Genomic DNA, 14160 nt, shown 5'->3' with positions numbered 1-14160 from the left:
GGAGAAAAATGAGACTGTCTACTCCAGTAAACATTTACAGTCTCAGAAACCTTGTATTCAGTTGCTTTGAGTCGGAATTAACTTGATGGCAGTGGATTTTACACACTTTATGGGTATAAATATACAAGTACCTTTTAACAGAGTATTTCTAATTCCTCCCTTTTATCCATTATAAAACTGCTGTCTTTTTTTCATTTATGCATAAGTAAAGAATTAAAAGAGCTTAACAGAATATTTCAAAGGGCAGGTAGAAAAAAACACAGTAAAGTATTATAATGAAATATGCAAGTTTGAAAACCAAAAGTTAGAAAAGTCAAAGGGAAGATCATGCTCAACGTTTTCAGCTGAATAAACTTAAGAAAAAATTGAAGCCTCAAATTGTAAAACTGTATTGAAGGTTTCTATGGGCAAAATAGTGAATGACAGAGGAAGCATCACAAGGAAAAGGAAGGAACACACAGAGCCACTGTACCAAACATAATTGGTCAGTGTTCAACCATTTTGGTGTTATTATACGAAACTTAGAATTGATGATATTGAAGGAAGAAGTCCAAGATGCATTGAAGGCATTGGCAGAAACACCACTCCAGGAATTAACGAAATTAACCAGTTAAGGTGTTTCAACAGACAGATACAATGTTGAAAATGCTCACTTGTCTATGCCAAGAAATTTGGAAGATAGCTACCTAGCCAGCCAACTGGAAGAAAGACCTATTCATAGCCATTCCAAAGAAAGATGATCCAACGGAATGTGGAAATTATTGAACAATATTGTTATCATTTGTTGTTGTTGTTGTGAAGTGCCATGGAATTGACTCTAGCAACCCTGTACAGGGTTTCGGAGGAGCAGCTGGCATAGGCAAGTAAAATTTTGCTGAGGACAACTACATAAGGTTGCGGCAATACATTGACAGGAACCGCCAGAAATTCAAGACAGATTCTGAAGATCACTTGGAATGAGGAATTTCATTGCTATGTCAGATGGATCTTTACTGAACGCAGACAAAATAATTGCTTTCAGTAAAGATGCTTTACCTCTGTGTTGTTAAAGCTTAAGGAAAGACAGCAGACTGTGTGGATTAAAACAAATTATGAATAACATTTTGAAGAATGGGAATTCCAGACCACTTCACTCTGTTCATGCAGAACCTGTATGTAGACCATTTGTTGGAACAGAACAAGGCAATACTTCATAGTTTAAAATCAGGAAAAGTGTGTGTCTGGATTGTATCCTTTCACCATACTTAATTCAGTCTATATGTTGAGCAGGTAATCAGAAGTGGTCTACGTGAGAAAGAATGCGGGCATCAGAATTGGAGTCTGGTTAACAATTGACAGTAAGTAAGCAGATGAAACCACCTCACTTGCTGAAAGTAAAGAAGGCTTGAAGCACTTATTGATGAAGAACAAAGACTGACTACAGCCTTCAATATGGATTACACTTCCATATAAAACAAAAATCTTCATTACTGGATCAATAAGCAACATCATGATAACAGAGAAAAGATCGCAGTTGTTAAGGATTTCATTTTACTTGGATCCACAACCACCAGTCTTTGAAACAGAAGTCAGGAAATCAAACGGATGTATTATATTGGGATAATCTGTTGCAAAAGACCTCTTAAAAGTGTTAAAAAGCAAAGATGTCATCTTGAGAACTAAAGTGCTCTTGACCCAAACCCATGGTATTTTTGATCAACTCATGTGCATGTGAAAGCTGGACAGTGTATAAAGAAACTGAAGAGGAATTGATGCATTTGACTTATGGTTTTGGTGAAGAATATTATATGGTGCGCCAGAAGAACGAACAAATCTTTCTTGGAAAAAGTACAGTCAAGAATGCTTTTCAGAAGCAAGGCTGGCTCATGTATTTTGGGCATGTTATCAGGAGGGATCAGTCCCTGGAGAAGGACATCATGCTTAGTAAAGTAGAGGGTCAATGAAAAAGGAAGATCCTCAATAAGATGGATTGACAGAGCAGTGGCAACAGAGGTCTCAAACTTAGCAAAGATGGTCAGGAGAACTCAGGCTTGAACATAGGTTTTCATTCTGTTGTACATAAGTTCCCTACAAGTCAGAACCGACTTGACAGCACTTAACAGTAACAACAACAATAATCTATATGCTGTAGTCACACAATGTATTATTACTATTATTTGAACAAACATGTATTATTATTAAACTTTACTTTGAACAAACATGAATCATTAGATCAATTAAGAATAAGAAAAATCTATTTTACTTTACATTCATTTATTCCTTCTCCATTGATTTTCCTTTTTTTTTTTTTTTTTTAATGCATATTGGTGTTTTTGACTATTTTCATTTTCCTTCTCCCTGAAGAATTTAATTTTTTTGCAGGGTAAATATGCTGGCAATGAATTCCCTTGATATTATGTGTGTATGGTGTGTATGTATCTAAGAAACTCATTTTTCTTTTTTTCACTTTTTAAGAATGATTTTGCTGGTAGATGGATTTAACTTTTCAATACCTTAAATCCTTTACTACACTTGTTACTTGCTTGCATGGTTTCTGAGAAGAATTAATAGAAGCCCTCTACAATTCTATCCTTATTCTCTATATACAAGGTAGCTTCAAATAGTTCGTGGAAAAATAGAATTTAAAGATTCTGAAGTATCCATGAAGAAGGGAACTTGTAGAAGGTAGTTTGTTTCCTCTGGCTTCTTTCATGATTGTCTTGGTTTTCTGCAGCTGAGTGTGACATATGTTGGTATATATTTTTATTTGTCTTGTTTGATGTTCTCTGAGTTTCCTGGATCTGTTTGATGTCTGTCATTAATTTTGGAAAGATCTTGATTGTTATTATTTCAAGTATTTCTTTCCCATTCTCTCTTCTCCTTCTGGTAATATACTTATTATGAATATGTTGCACCTTTTGAAACGATTCCAAGTTCTTGCATTTTCTGGGTTTTGTTGTTGTTATTTCCCTTCTTTCTTATTTTTCAATCTGAGAAATTGCTCTTGACATATTTTCAAGCTCACTGACTCTTTCTTTTTCCATGTGCATTCTATTGATGCACCCATCAAAGACATTTTTCATTTCTATGATGACGTTTTTATTTCTAGCATTGCCTTTTGATCTTTCTTAGGGTTTCCATCTCTCTACTTATATGGCCTTGGTTTGTCACATGCTGTTATCTTTTAACATTTGAGCTCTTAACAAATTAATCAAAGTTATTTAAAATTCTGTCTGATAATTCCAAAATCTGTGCCATATCTGAGTCTGATTTGACACTTGCTTTGTCTTTTCAGACTGTGATTTTACCTGCCGTATATGTTTTTGTTGAAAGCTGAACATAATACAGCATATTGGATACTGTTGCTGTTAAATGTCATGGAATCAGTTCTGACTCATAGCGACCCCGTGTAGGGTTTCCAAGGAGCAGCTGGTTGGATCGAACCTCTGACCTAGTAGTTAGCAGTCCAGCAATTATCCTGGGGCAAGACAGGTAGGTTTGCAGTGTGAGGTTTTATGTTAATCTGGGTTGGACTGTATTTAGTGGTTGCTGTAGTCATATGTGCCAGGGATTTTGAAATTCTCTAGTGTCTTTGTTTTTGTCTACCCTGTTGTCTTCAGGTTTACTTTTGAATGCTCTGTTAAAAAGAAACTGAGGTCTGCAGCTTTTTCAGCTAGAATCCAATGCTGTTTTCTGGTAATGTGGTGGTAAAGTATAGAAGAGAGGAAGCAGATACAATTTTATGATTAAATCTCAGACTTTTGCTGGGCGTGTGTCCCTGGGCTGTGGCCTTCACAGGTGTATCATTTTTAGTTTGCCCCTGGGCTGTGACCTTCACAGGTGTAACCTTTTTAGTTTGCCCCTGGGCTGTGGCCTTCACAGGTGTATTATTTTTAGTTTGCCACTGGGCTTTGACCTTCACAGGTGTAACCTTTTTAGTTTGCCCCTGGGCTGTGGCCTTCACAGGTGTAACATTTTTAGTTTGTCCCTGGGCTGTGGCCTTCACAGGTGTATTATTTTTAGTTTGCCACTGGGCTTTGACCTTCACAGGTGTAACCTTTTTAGTTTGCCCCTGGGCTGTGGCCTTCACAGGTGTAACATTTTTAGTTTGCCTTTCTCCCTTCCTTAGGTGAGGCAGAAAGGTTAAAAGGAGCTGTAGTTGGGTAACTACCCTTGTTCCTGTCTGTAGTAAGTTTGGCTAAGTCGCTTTCACTGGATTATAAACTCTTAAGAATGCCCTGACCACATTTCAGCAGGGTTATTTTTCCCTTTCTTCTGTCAAAGACTTGAGTTGATTTTTTTGGCTCTTCACCGTGATGACCTGGGAGGGTTTCTGGAGGCAAAAACCTATGGTAGGGCTGTTGTTTTGTTGTTAAGTACCGTCAAGTCAATTCCGAACCATAGCGACCCTGTATAGGGTTTCCAAGGAGCGGCTGTTGAGCTTGAACCGCAGACTTTGCAGTTCAAATGACTTTGCAGTCTGATGCATTAGCCCACAGCGCCACACCGATTGTAGCACCCAGGAATATCTTACTTTATGACTGGTAAACACTCAGCCCCTAGCAATTCATCAAATTGATCATTTATGTGTTCCTATGAATTTGATTTTGGCTGCTTCTGGTCCAGCTATGTTGAACTCAGTGGTGTTTTTATGCTCTGCCCTGACTCGCCAGATTTGGGGTGTCAGTGTGTCCTGATACTTCAATTCTCTCAAGTGTTTTAAGAAAAATTGTTGATTTTCACTTTTCTTTTTGTTTGCTTTTTTCTTGTAAGGAGTGACAACTGCCGTGCTCTTTACATGTGGAAGCTGAAACTGGAAGTCTGATTTTAAGACGTTAATTGCAAACATCTTGTAGTAAATCATTTGGAAAGCCAACATGCTTCTGTTGAATCATTGCTCTCGTCTGATTTTCACAGTTCAGTAATATATTTTAAGCAACTTGATTTTTCAACAGATGCCAGGAAAAAGGTGCCTCGTAGTAGCATACATGATGCGGTACGAGCTGGAGATGTAAAGCTGCTTTCAGAAATAGTGGAGCAAGGAGCCAGCATTAATGAAGTTGATGTTCTCCATAAATTTAGCCCTTTACATTGGGCAGCACATTCTGGAAGCTTGGAGGTAAGATGCTATATAAATCGTTAAACTCAGATAAGCTTACAGCGGTAGCAGTTTTGTAAATGCAGCCAATAGGGCTGAGACTTTATGCTAAGGACTGCAGATGTTCTTTATTTCAATTCAATGTTGTAGTATTTAGATGTTCTGGTTACTACAGCTTTATAACAAAATACCACAAAGCTTAAAGACATAAAACAGCAATTTCTTTGTGCTCATCAGTGGGCCAGGAACTTGGACCTTTGGGACAACCTGTATGTTTCACAATGTCTGGGGTCTGAGCTGGAAGAGCAAAAATCTAGCATTGGAATCATCTGAAGGCTTGTTCAGTCAGATGTCTGGTGGTTGAGGCAGTAGACTGGGCACCTTAATTCCTTTCCCTATGGGTCTGTTTATGTGGCCACTCCACATAAGTAGTTTGTGCTTCCTCAAAACATGGTGGCTAGATGCCAAAGGCAAGTATCCCAAGTAATCCAGGTGGAAGCTGTATAACCACATATTTTCTACCCTCCAAAGTCATGCACAGTCACTTTGCTGCAGTTACAATACTACCTAAATTCAGGAGAGAAAACGCCTCATTTAAAAACTAGTAAAAGTAGATGCACAAGTTCAAAATGAAGCACATACAAGTGTGTTCACGTATATAGAGTTTTGTTTTAAACAGAACTGAGATCACATAATACATGGTGGTAGTGGTGGTTACGTACCGGGGAGTTGGTTCTGACTCATAGCGACCCCTGTACAGGGTTTCTGAGGCTGTAAATCTTTACGGGAGCAGAAAGCCTCATCTTTCTCCCACAGAACAGTGGGTAGTTTCGAACTGCCGACCTTGAGGTTAGCAGTACAATTCATAATCACTACGGTACCAGAGTCAGCAACTTCCTTTTGTAAACATGAAAACAAACCAAAGGTAGTTTCTTAGACAGTTTTCATTTCTATATATGTATAATCACTTCGTTCTTGTAAATAGCTTCTTAGAATTCCATAGTATTGATAGACATTTATTTTACTTTTGAGCTTTTCACTGTTAACAAAATGCCATTAGAACGTCAATATCACATCACATACATTTTTGTGTACTTGAGTGTTTTTTAGGAAAAAATCTGAGTGGTGTAGCAAAAATAATTGTATTTGTTTATATTACCAACTATAGTATATAAGAATGACAATTCTCTCTCAACCTGACCATCACTGGATTTTGTCAGTCTTTTTAATTTTTCTTATTTTTATAGGTACAACAATTTGCTTTTCAGTGATTAGGGTCATCCTTTACTATATGGTCACTTGTATCTGGTTACCTTGTTTTCTTTGTCCCCAGTTTGTTGTTGTTGTTGTTTTTTTAATGTTTTATTGTGAATTATGTGATAGTTTACATGGGAGAACATTAGTTTTACATTCATCCTATCGTATATCATTTCATTGCCATGGTTACAGTCCCCTCCATGCATCAACCACCGACCAAAGGGTATGCCCTGCAAGCCTGCCCCCTCGGTTGTCAGCACACAGCCTCTCTCCCTCTCTGGGTCTAAAGTCCCCAGCTGCTCCATCTCGGGCGTCACTGCTTCTCTGGGTAGGGTCCCGCACTTTGCTCTTCTCCCTTGATGGTCCCAGAGACCTCAGCTCCTAGGCTGCAAAGTTAATCACTCCCCTCCTTTTGCTACAAAACGTCTATCTTTACATTTCCAACCCTCACAATCAGTCCTGATAACAATTACTCACTACTGTATCACAAGAGACCTATCCGCATCTCCTTTCATCAGCCCCGCCTAGACAGTTTGGGTATTAATCAGTGGAGATTCTACCTTCCTCCATGCCCTCTGTATCTATGTTCCTTCTTGAAAGCTTATAAACCAGTGACTTCTTGCCTTTGTAGTCCCCCATTTTGGGTAGCCAATGTCCAACTTCCCCATCTCTGTCTACTCTGTGTATGGAGGGTCTTTGTGCTCAGTTTTGCCCATTAATCTCCATGACAGGAAAATTATACCTAAACTACAAACTTTTTTACAGAAAGATATGATTGTAAACAATAAAAAAGTGTAATCCCCATGATATGATCAGTTCTATTAAAGAGAAAGAACCTTTATGGAGGTAGAATCTACAAACTTAAACATACAAGTAAAACAAAGATAATACCTTATGTGGAACAGACTTCTAAGTACTGTATTATATTGAGACATAGATTTTTAAAATTCTTAAATTTAGACATACCTGGCTCCCTCTTTCTTTGATCACTTATTTTTAAGAGATCATCATTTAAATAATTTCTGCTCTGACACAGAAACTTCTGGACCCATTTAAAGATCTCTGTCAGAGCTTACAGATTGGTAATCCTTGAGTGAATTTGGCTCACAGATGTGTTTTATTTGGCTTGCATAGTATTGATCAAACAGAAGATTGCCAACACTGGGTCTGCATTTCTCTCAAATCAACAAATCATCTACACCTTATAGATAAAGAATGTGATCTCCTGTTTTCCACAGTTTTCACTAATTCGTATTTGTCCAACAGAGAGGTCACGTGTTGGCTACCGTTTTTCATTATACTTGTGTTTTTGTTTTTCTTATACCTGCAACACCTCCCTTACCATATTTATTTATGATGCCGTTCAAGCTGTATTGGGCATTTTATGATAATAAACTAAATTGAAAAGTTTGAAAGTTGTTAACATTTTTTGCCTTATTACTTGTTCACATGGTTATTTTCTATATTTAGTGTCTCCATTGGCTCCTCTGGCATGGAGCCGATATCACACAAGTAACCACGAGAGGTTGGACAGCAGTTCACATAGCTGCAATTCGGGGTCAGGATGCTTGTATTCAGGTAATAATTAAGAACTTTGGGTGCTTTTAAAATTATTTCATGTTTGACTACTGTGGTGTTGGCATTGTTGTTGTTAAGTGCCATCGAATCGGTTCTGTCTCGTAGTGACCCTGTATCGAGTTTCTGAGGAGTGGCTGGAGTGTTGAACCACCAGCCTTTGCAGTTCAAACCAACCTTAACGTCAAGTGCTTATCCTACAGCACCACACCAGTACTATTTTATCCTTAGTTGAATTACATGTTATTAACAAGAATGTACTGGATTCCATGACTCTGATATTGTGGTACTGCCACGTCCAGCATTGGCTGTTCTCCATGACTTGTACTGAAAGATTAAACCCGAGTAGGAGTGGCAGGAGATTAGAAAGAAAAGGAAGACATGAGACACAAATAAATTAAGTAAAGTTGGGATCAGGTGGGACGCAGCAGCGCTCTGATGGAGCTACTGCAACCCAGACCAAGTGCAGCCCATTTGTTTTATACATATAACAAAGGGAGGTGCTTGGGGTCAGGGAAAAGAGTGCAAGAACATCTGGTGTTGTTTGTACATGCAGTTGTTGTTGTTAAGTGCCATTGAGTTGATTCCGACCCATGGCGACCCTGAATAGGGTATGCATCCGGACTTTATCAGAAGAAAGTAACTTGTGGTAGCTAAGGAAACAGAGATTAGAGCAGCTATGTATTTGTGCAGACTGAGCTGCAGGTCATGGCTGTGTACAAGGGAAGATTTTGCACGTTCCTTATTCCCCGAGGCAGGCTTTGCAAGTTCCTCAGGGGGCAGCCTGACCTGGATGCAGCCTGAGTTTCTGGACCACAACTGTTCAGTTGCAATCCTTCAGTTAAACTATCTCCAAGTCAGAGACCTTCAGTCGCTCCCAACAATCCACTTAAATAGTCTTGAGACCAGATTCTTTTATGTAATGAAGTAGTTTACTATTACATTTGGGCTGTTTTGTGGAACACCACATATCTTATTTTAGGATCGAGGAACATTCCCAAATTTCTCCTTTGTAGCGTGCTATGCCTGAAATTTGCCCTGATGGCATGGTGGGCTAAGCGTTGAGCAGCTAACTGAAAGATTAGAAGCTCAAATCCACCAGTTACTCTTTGGGATAAAGATGAGACTGTTCAGTTCTGTAGAGATTAACAGTCTCAGAAACCTTATGGAGTAGTTGTGTTCTGTCCTAGAGGCTTGCTATGAGTCAGAATCCACTTGATGGCAGTGAGCTTTTAATACAGGGTAGCACAATATGTGGTGCAGACTAGTTTACTGTAGTAGCTATATACTGAAATGTACTTGAACTAGACATTTTTTATACAGGGTAGCACAATAATATGTGGTGCAGTCTAGTTTAATTTCAAACAGTTAAGCAGACAGTTCCTGCCTGTAAGAAGCTGAGGTTCTGTTTGGAGTGATTGGAATTCTACCCAGTAAGTTAAAGAACAATACAAAGCAAAGTGTTAGATAGTTGATGGTTATGTGTCGCGGAGTCAGTTCTGACTTATAGCGACCCTGTACAGGGTTTCCGAGGCTGTAAATCTTTATGGGAGCAGAAAGCCTCATCTTTCTCCCACAGAACAGCTGGTAGTTTTGAACTGCTGCCCTTGCGATTTGCAGCTTGATTCGTAACCATGATGTTGTTCTTGTTGTCAGCTGCCATCGAGTCAGTACCAATCCATAGCGACCTTATGCACAGCAGAACGAAACACTGCCTGATCCTGGGCCAACCTCACTATTGTTGCCATGCTTGAGTCCATCGACGCTGCCACTTGGCCAATCCATTTCGTTGGGGGTCTTTTTTTTCTGACCCTCCACCTTACCAAACATGATATCCTTCTCCAGCAACTGCTCCCTCCTGACAAACTATATCTGAAGTATGAGAGACAAAGTTTGGCCATGTTGGCCTCCAAGGAGCACTCTGGCTGTCCTTCTTCCAAAATGGATCTATTGGATCTTTAGGCAGCCCATGGCACTTTCAATATTCTCCTCCAACACTATAACTCAAAAGCATCAATTCTTCTACGGTATACCAGGCCAAGCAAACCATGATGAATACCTACAAATTAGGAGAAAGAGGAAGAATTATTAATGGTGGACATAAAACTTCAGCTAAGCCTAGGAGAATGGATTGATTTTAAAGAGTGAAATAGAAACCATTCTGTTGTTGTTGTTAAGTGCTGTCTAGTTGGTTCCAACTCATTGCAACCTGGCATAGGGTTTTCGAGGAGTGGCTGGTGGAGGTGAATCACTGTCCTTGCAGTTCAAACCGACCTTGAAGTCCAGTGCATATCCTACAGCGTCACACCAAACCCCAGAAGTCATTCTAGATGAGGGTATATCAGAATCAAATATAATGATAATAATTTATTGAACATTTATTGTGTACCAGTCACAGTCTTCCATGTATCATTTCATATAATACAATAATCCTATGAGTTCCCCTTTTCACAGATAAGGAAACAAATTCAGATATTTTACATATCTTGCCTAAGTAAGTGAGAGAGCCAGGATTTGAACCTAGACTTTGTTCTATGAACCTCTACTTCTGTGTGCAGGCCCCAGGTTGGAAAAATGAGATATGTCTAGGTGATATTCCATTATGAGTTTGACTGAGTGTAGATGGTTTGAGCTGTTGACTATTACACAAACTAAGTTTGGGTAGACCAAATTTGTAAAATTCTTAGGAAAATAAAGATTTTGGAGTAAATAGTACAGGAAAGCGAGTTTTTATGCATACGCTCCATGGTGCAGACTGTTAATGTACTTGGCTGCTAATCAAAAGGTTGGAGGGTCAAGTCCACTTAGAAGTGCCTTGGAAGGAAGGCCTGGTGATGTACTTTTGGAAAATCAGCTTATGAAGCACAGTTGAAGTCTAGCTAATAAAAGCTTGTTTACTGGTTCCCAGATAATACTCACGCATGTACACATGAACGTTAACAGTGGATGAAGTTGTGAAATCACTGATGTGGCGCTGTGGGTTAATGCACTGGACTGCAAAGTTGGTTTGATCCACAAAGTCAGCAGTTCAAGCTTATCAGCCACTCCTCAAAAATATGATACAGAGTCACTATGGGTCAGAACCAACTTGATGGCATGAAACAATAACAGCAACATCCAAGATTAAAGGAACTCTAGTAGCGTAGTAGCGTAGTGGTTACGAATCGGGCTGCGAACCTTAAGGTCAGCGGTTCGAAACTACCAGTCGCTCCGCGGGAGAAAGATGAGGCTTTCTACTCCCGTAAGGATTTACACCCTCGGAAAACCCTGTACAGGGTCGCTATGGGTCGGACCCGACTCGATGGCACTTAACAACAACAACAAGTAGCGTAGTGGTTACAAATCAAGCTGCTAACCTCAAGGTCAGCAGTTCAAAACTATCAGCTGTTCTGTGGGAGAAAGATAAGATTTTCTGGTCCCGTAAAGATTTACAGACTTGGAAATACTGTACAGGGTCGCTATGAGTCAGAACTGACTCTACAGCACATAACCTGCCAACCAACCATCCAGGATTAACGGAGATGAAGAGAGAGTTTGAAGGCAATACAACCAGTTAGGAACCTTTTTCTATAATCACTGGGGTGAAATTACATAGTGGTAGTGAGAAAGACAGAAAGAAAACCAAAACATTTGCAATGCGGACATTGGTAGACTGTAATCAAAGTTAAAGTTTGAATAAGAATGACAGATCATTTATACACCACAGATAGAAATAGACAAAAAATGTACAGGAGATTTGCAGAAGACAAAATATTAAGTTCAAGTGTTGAGTTTACTTATAAGCACTGTACTACTAACCACAAGGTCAGCAGTTCAAATCCAGTATCCACTTCACTTCTATGCCCTCTTCTGAGTTTGGCTTGAATTTCTGGCTGTTTCCTGACGATTTACTGTTGCAACTGTTTTTGAATTATCTTGCACATGATTTTACTTACATGTGACATTAATGATATAGTTCAGTGATTTCTGCATTCTTTTGATTCCTCTCTCTTTGGAATGGGCACAATGGTCAGTTGGCCAGGTAGCTATCTTCAAAACTTCTTGGCATAGATGAGTGAGTGCCTCCAGTACTACATCAGTTTGTTGAAAGGTTTCAATTTGTATTCCATCGTTTCCTGGAGTTTTGTTTTCCATCAATGCCTTCAGTGCAACTTGGACTTCATCTTTAAGTACCATTGGTTGTTGATCATATGGGACCTTTTGAAATGGTTGAAAATTGACCATTTCTTTTTGGTACAAAGACTGCATATTTCTTTTAATACTTTCTGCATCATTCAGTATTTTTTGCCCATGTTGTTGTTGTGCCTTTGAGTTAGTACTGACTCATAGCGACCGTATGCATAACAGAATGAAACACTGTACAGTCCTGGGCCAACCTCACAATGTTGCCATGCTTGAGCCCATTGATGCTGCCACTTGGCCAATCCATCCTCTGTGGGTCTTCCTCTTTTTCTTTGACTCTCCACCTTACCAAACATGATATCCTTCTCCAGCAACTGCTCCCTACTGACAATATGTCCGAAGTATGCGAGACGAAGTTTGATCATCCTGGCCTCCAAGGAGCACTCTGGCTGCACTACTTCCAACATAGATCTGTTTGTTCTTTTGGCAGCCCATGGCACTTTCAATATGCTCCTTCAACACCGTAACTCAAATGCGTCAATTCTTCTACGGTTTTCCTTATTCACTGTCCAGCTTTCGCACGCATATGAGGTTATTGAAAATAATACCATGGCTTGAATCAGGCGCACCTTAGTCCTCAAGCTGACATCTTTGCTCTTCAACACTTTAAAAAGGTCCTGTGCAGCAGATTTGCCTAATGCAATATGTCATTTGATTTCTTGACTGCTGCTTCCATGAGTTGATAGTTGATCCAAGAAGAATGAAGTCCTTGACAACGTCAATCTTTTCTCCATTGATAAGAAGGTTGTTTATTGGTCCAGTGGTGAGGATTTTTGTTTTCTTTATATTGAGTTACAATCCATAACAAAGGCTGTGCTCTTTGATCTTCATCAGTAACTATTGTAAGTCTTCACTTTCAGCAAGTAAGATTATATCATCTGCATATCAGTTGTATCATTTTGCCCATAGAATCCTTCCATATTGCAAGTCGAGTCTTGAATTTTTTTCTCAGTTCTTTCAGCTTGAGAAATGCTGAGTGTGTTCTTACCTTTTGATTTTCTAACTCCAGGTCTTATGCACATTTCATTATAATACTTTGTCTTTTTGAGCTGCCCTTTGAATTTTTCTTTTCCTCTGCATTTCTTCCATGTATTTTAGAATCTCTGTCTGGAAAGCAAGTTTCTGAGCCTCTTCTGACATTCATTTTGGTCTTTTCTTTCTTTCTTGTCTTTTTAATGACCTTATATTTTTCCTCCTGTGTGATACTGCTGTTGTTCGACAACTCTTTTGTTATTAGTGTCTAAGGTATCAAATCTGTTATTCATGTGGTCGGTCTCTAGTTCACTTGGGATATATTCAAGATTAAATTTTGACTCTCTTGGACTTGTTTTAATTTTCTTCAGCTTTAGCCTGAACTTGCATAGGAACAATTGATAGTCACCTCCACTGTCTTCCCTTTGCCTTGTGTTGGTTGATAATATTGAGTTCTTCCACCATCTCTTCCACAGATGTGTTCAGTTCAATTCTTTTGTACTCCGTCAGGTGAAATCATGTATATAGTCATTTTTTATGTTATTTCAAAAAGATAGTTTCAATTAATTAGTTATTGGTCTTGCAAAATTCTAACATGCGATCTCCAGCATCATTTCTATCACCAAAGTCATATTTTTCAACTACTGATCCTTCTTCTTTTTTTCATCCTTCCCATTCCAATCACCAATAACTATTAAAATCTTGATTGTATGTTCAATTTCTGACTGAAGAAGTTGTTAGAATTCTTCAATATTGTCATCACTGGCTTCAGTGGTTGATTTGTATATTTGAATAATAGTGGCTTTAACTGGTCTTCCTGTAGGTATATGGATATTATCCTATTACAGACAGCATTATACTTCGAGATAGATCTTGAAATGCATTTTCCATAAATGTGATGCCACTTCTCTTCTGTTTGTCGCTGCTGGCCTAGAAAATCATATGGTTGATTCAGCATGGCCAGTACTAATCCATTTCAGCTTACTAATGCCTAGGATATGGATTTTTATGAGTTCCAATTAATTTTCAACAACTTCCAATTTTCTTAGATTCATATTTTGTACTTTCCTATTCTGATTATTAATGTATAGTTGCAT

At 38.9% G+C, this 14160-nt stretch overlaps 1 protein-coding gene across 1 annotated transcript in view; it reads left to right on the top strand.

The window, feature by feature from the left end:
• ANKRD42 (ankyrin repeat domain 42) overlaps positions 1-14160 on the top strand; it is a 66791-nt gene that overhangs the window by 8978 nt on the left and 43653 nt on the right. Inside the window, exons 2-3 of the mRNA XM_006864975.1 lie at positions 4935-5098; positions 7805-7912. Coding sequence (XP_006865037.1) covers positions 4935-5098; positions 7805-7912 — 272 coding nt within the window. The remainder of the gene's footprint in view (positions 1-4934; positions 5099-7804; positions 7913-14160) is intronic.

This window comes from Chrysochloris asiatica, unplaced genomic scaffold (assembly GCF_000296735.1).
Source record: "Chrysochloris asiatica unplaced genomic scaffold, ChrAsi1.0 scaffold00074, whole genome shotgun sequence".
Taxonomy (NCBI): Eukaryota; Metazoa; Chordata; class Mammalia; order Afrosoricida; family Chrysochloridae; genus Chrysochloris; species Chrysochloris asiatica.
Note: the sequence above shows the minus strand (reverse complement) of the source record. Positions and strands in the feature narration are given on the sequence as shown.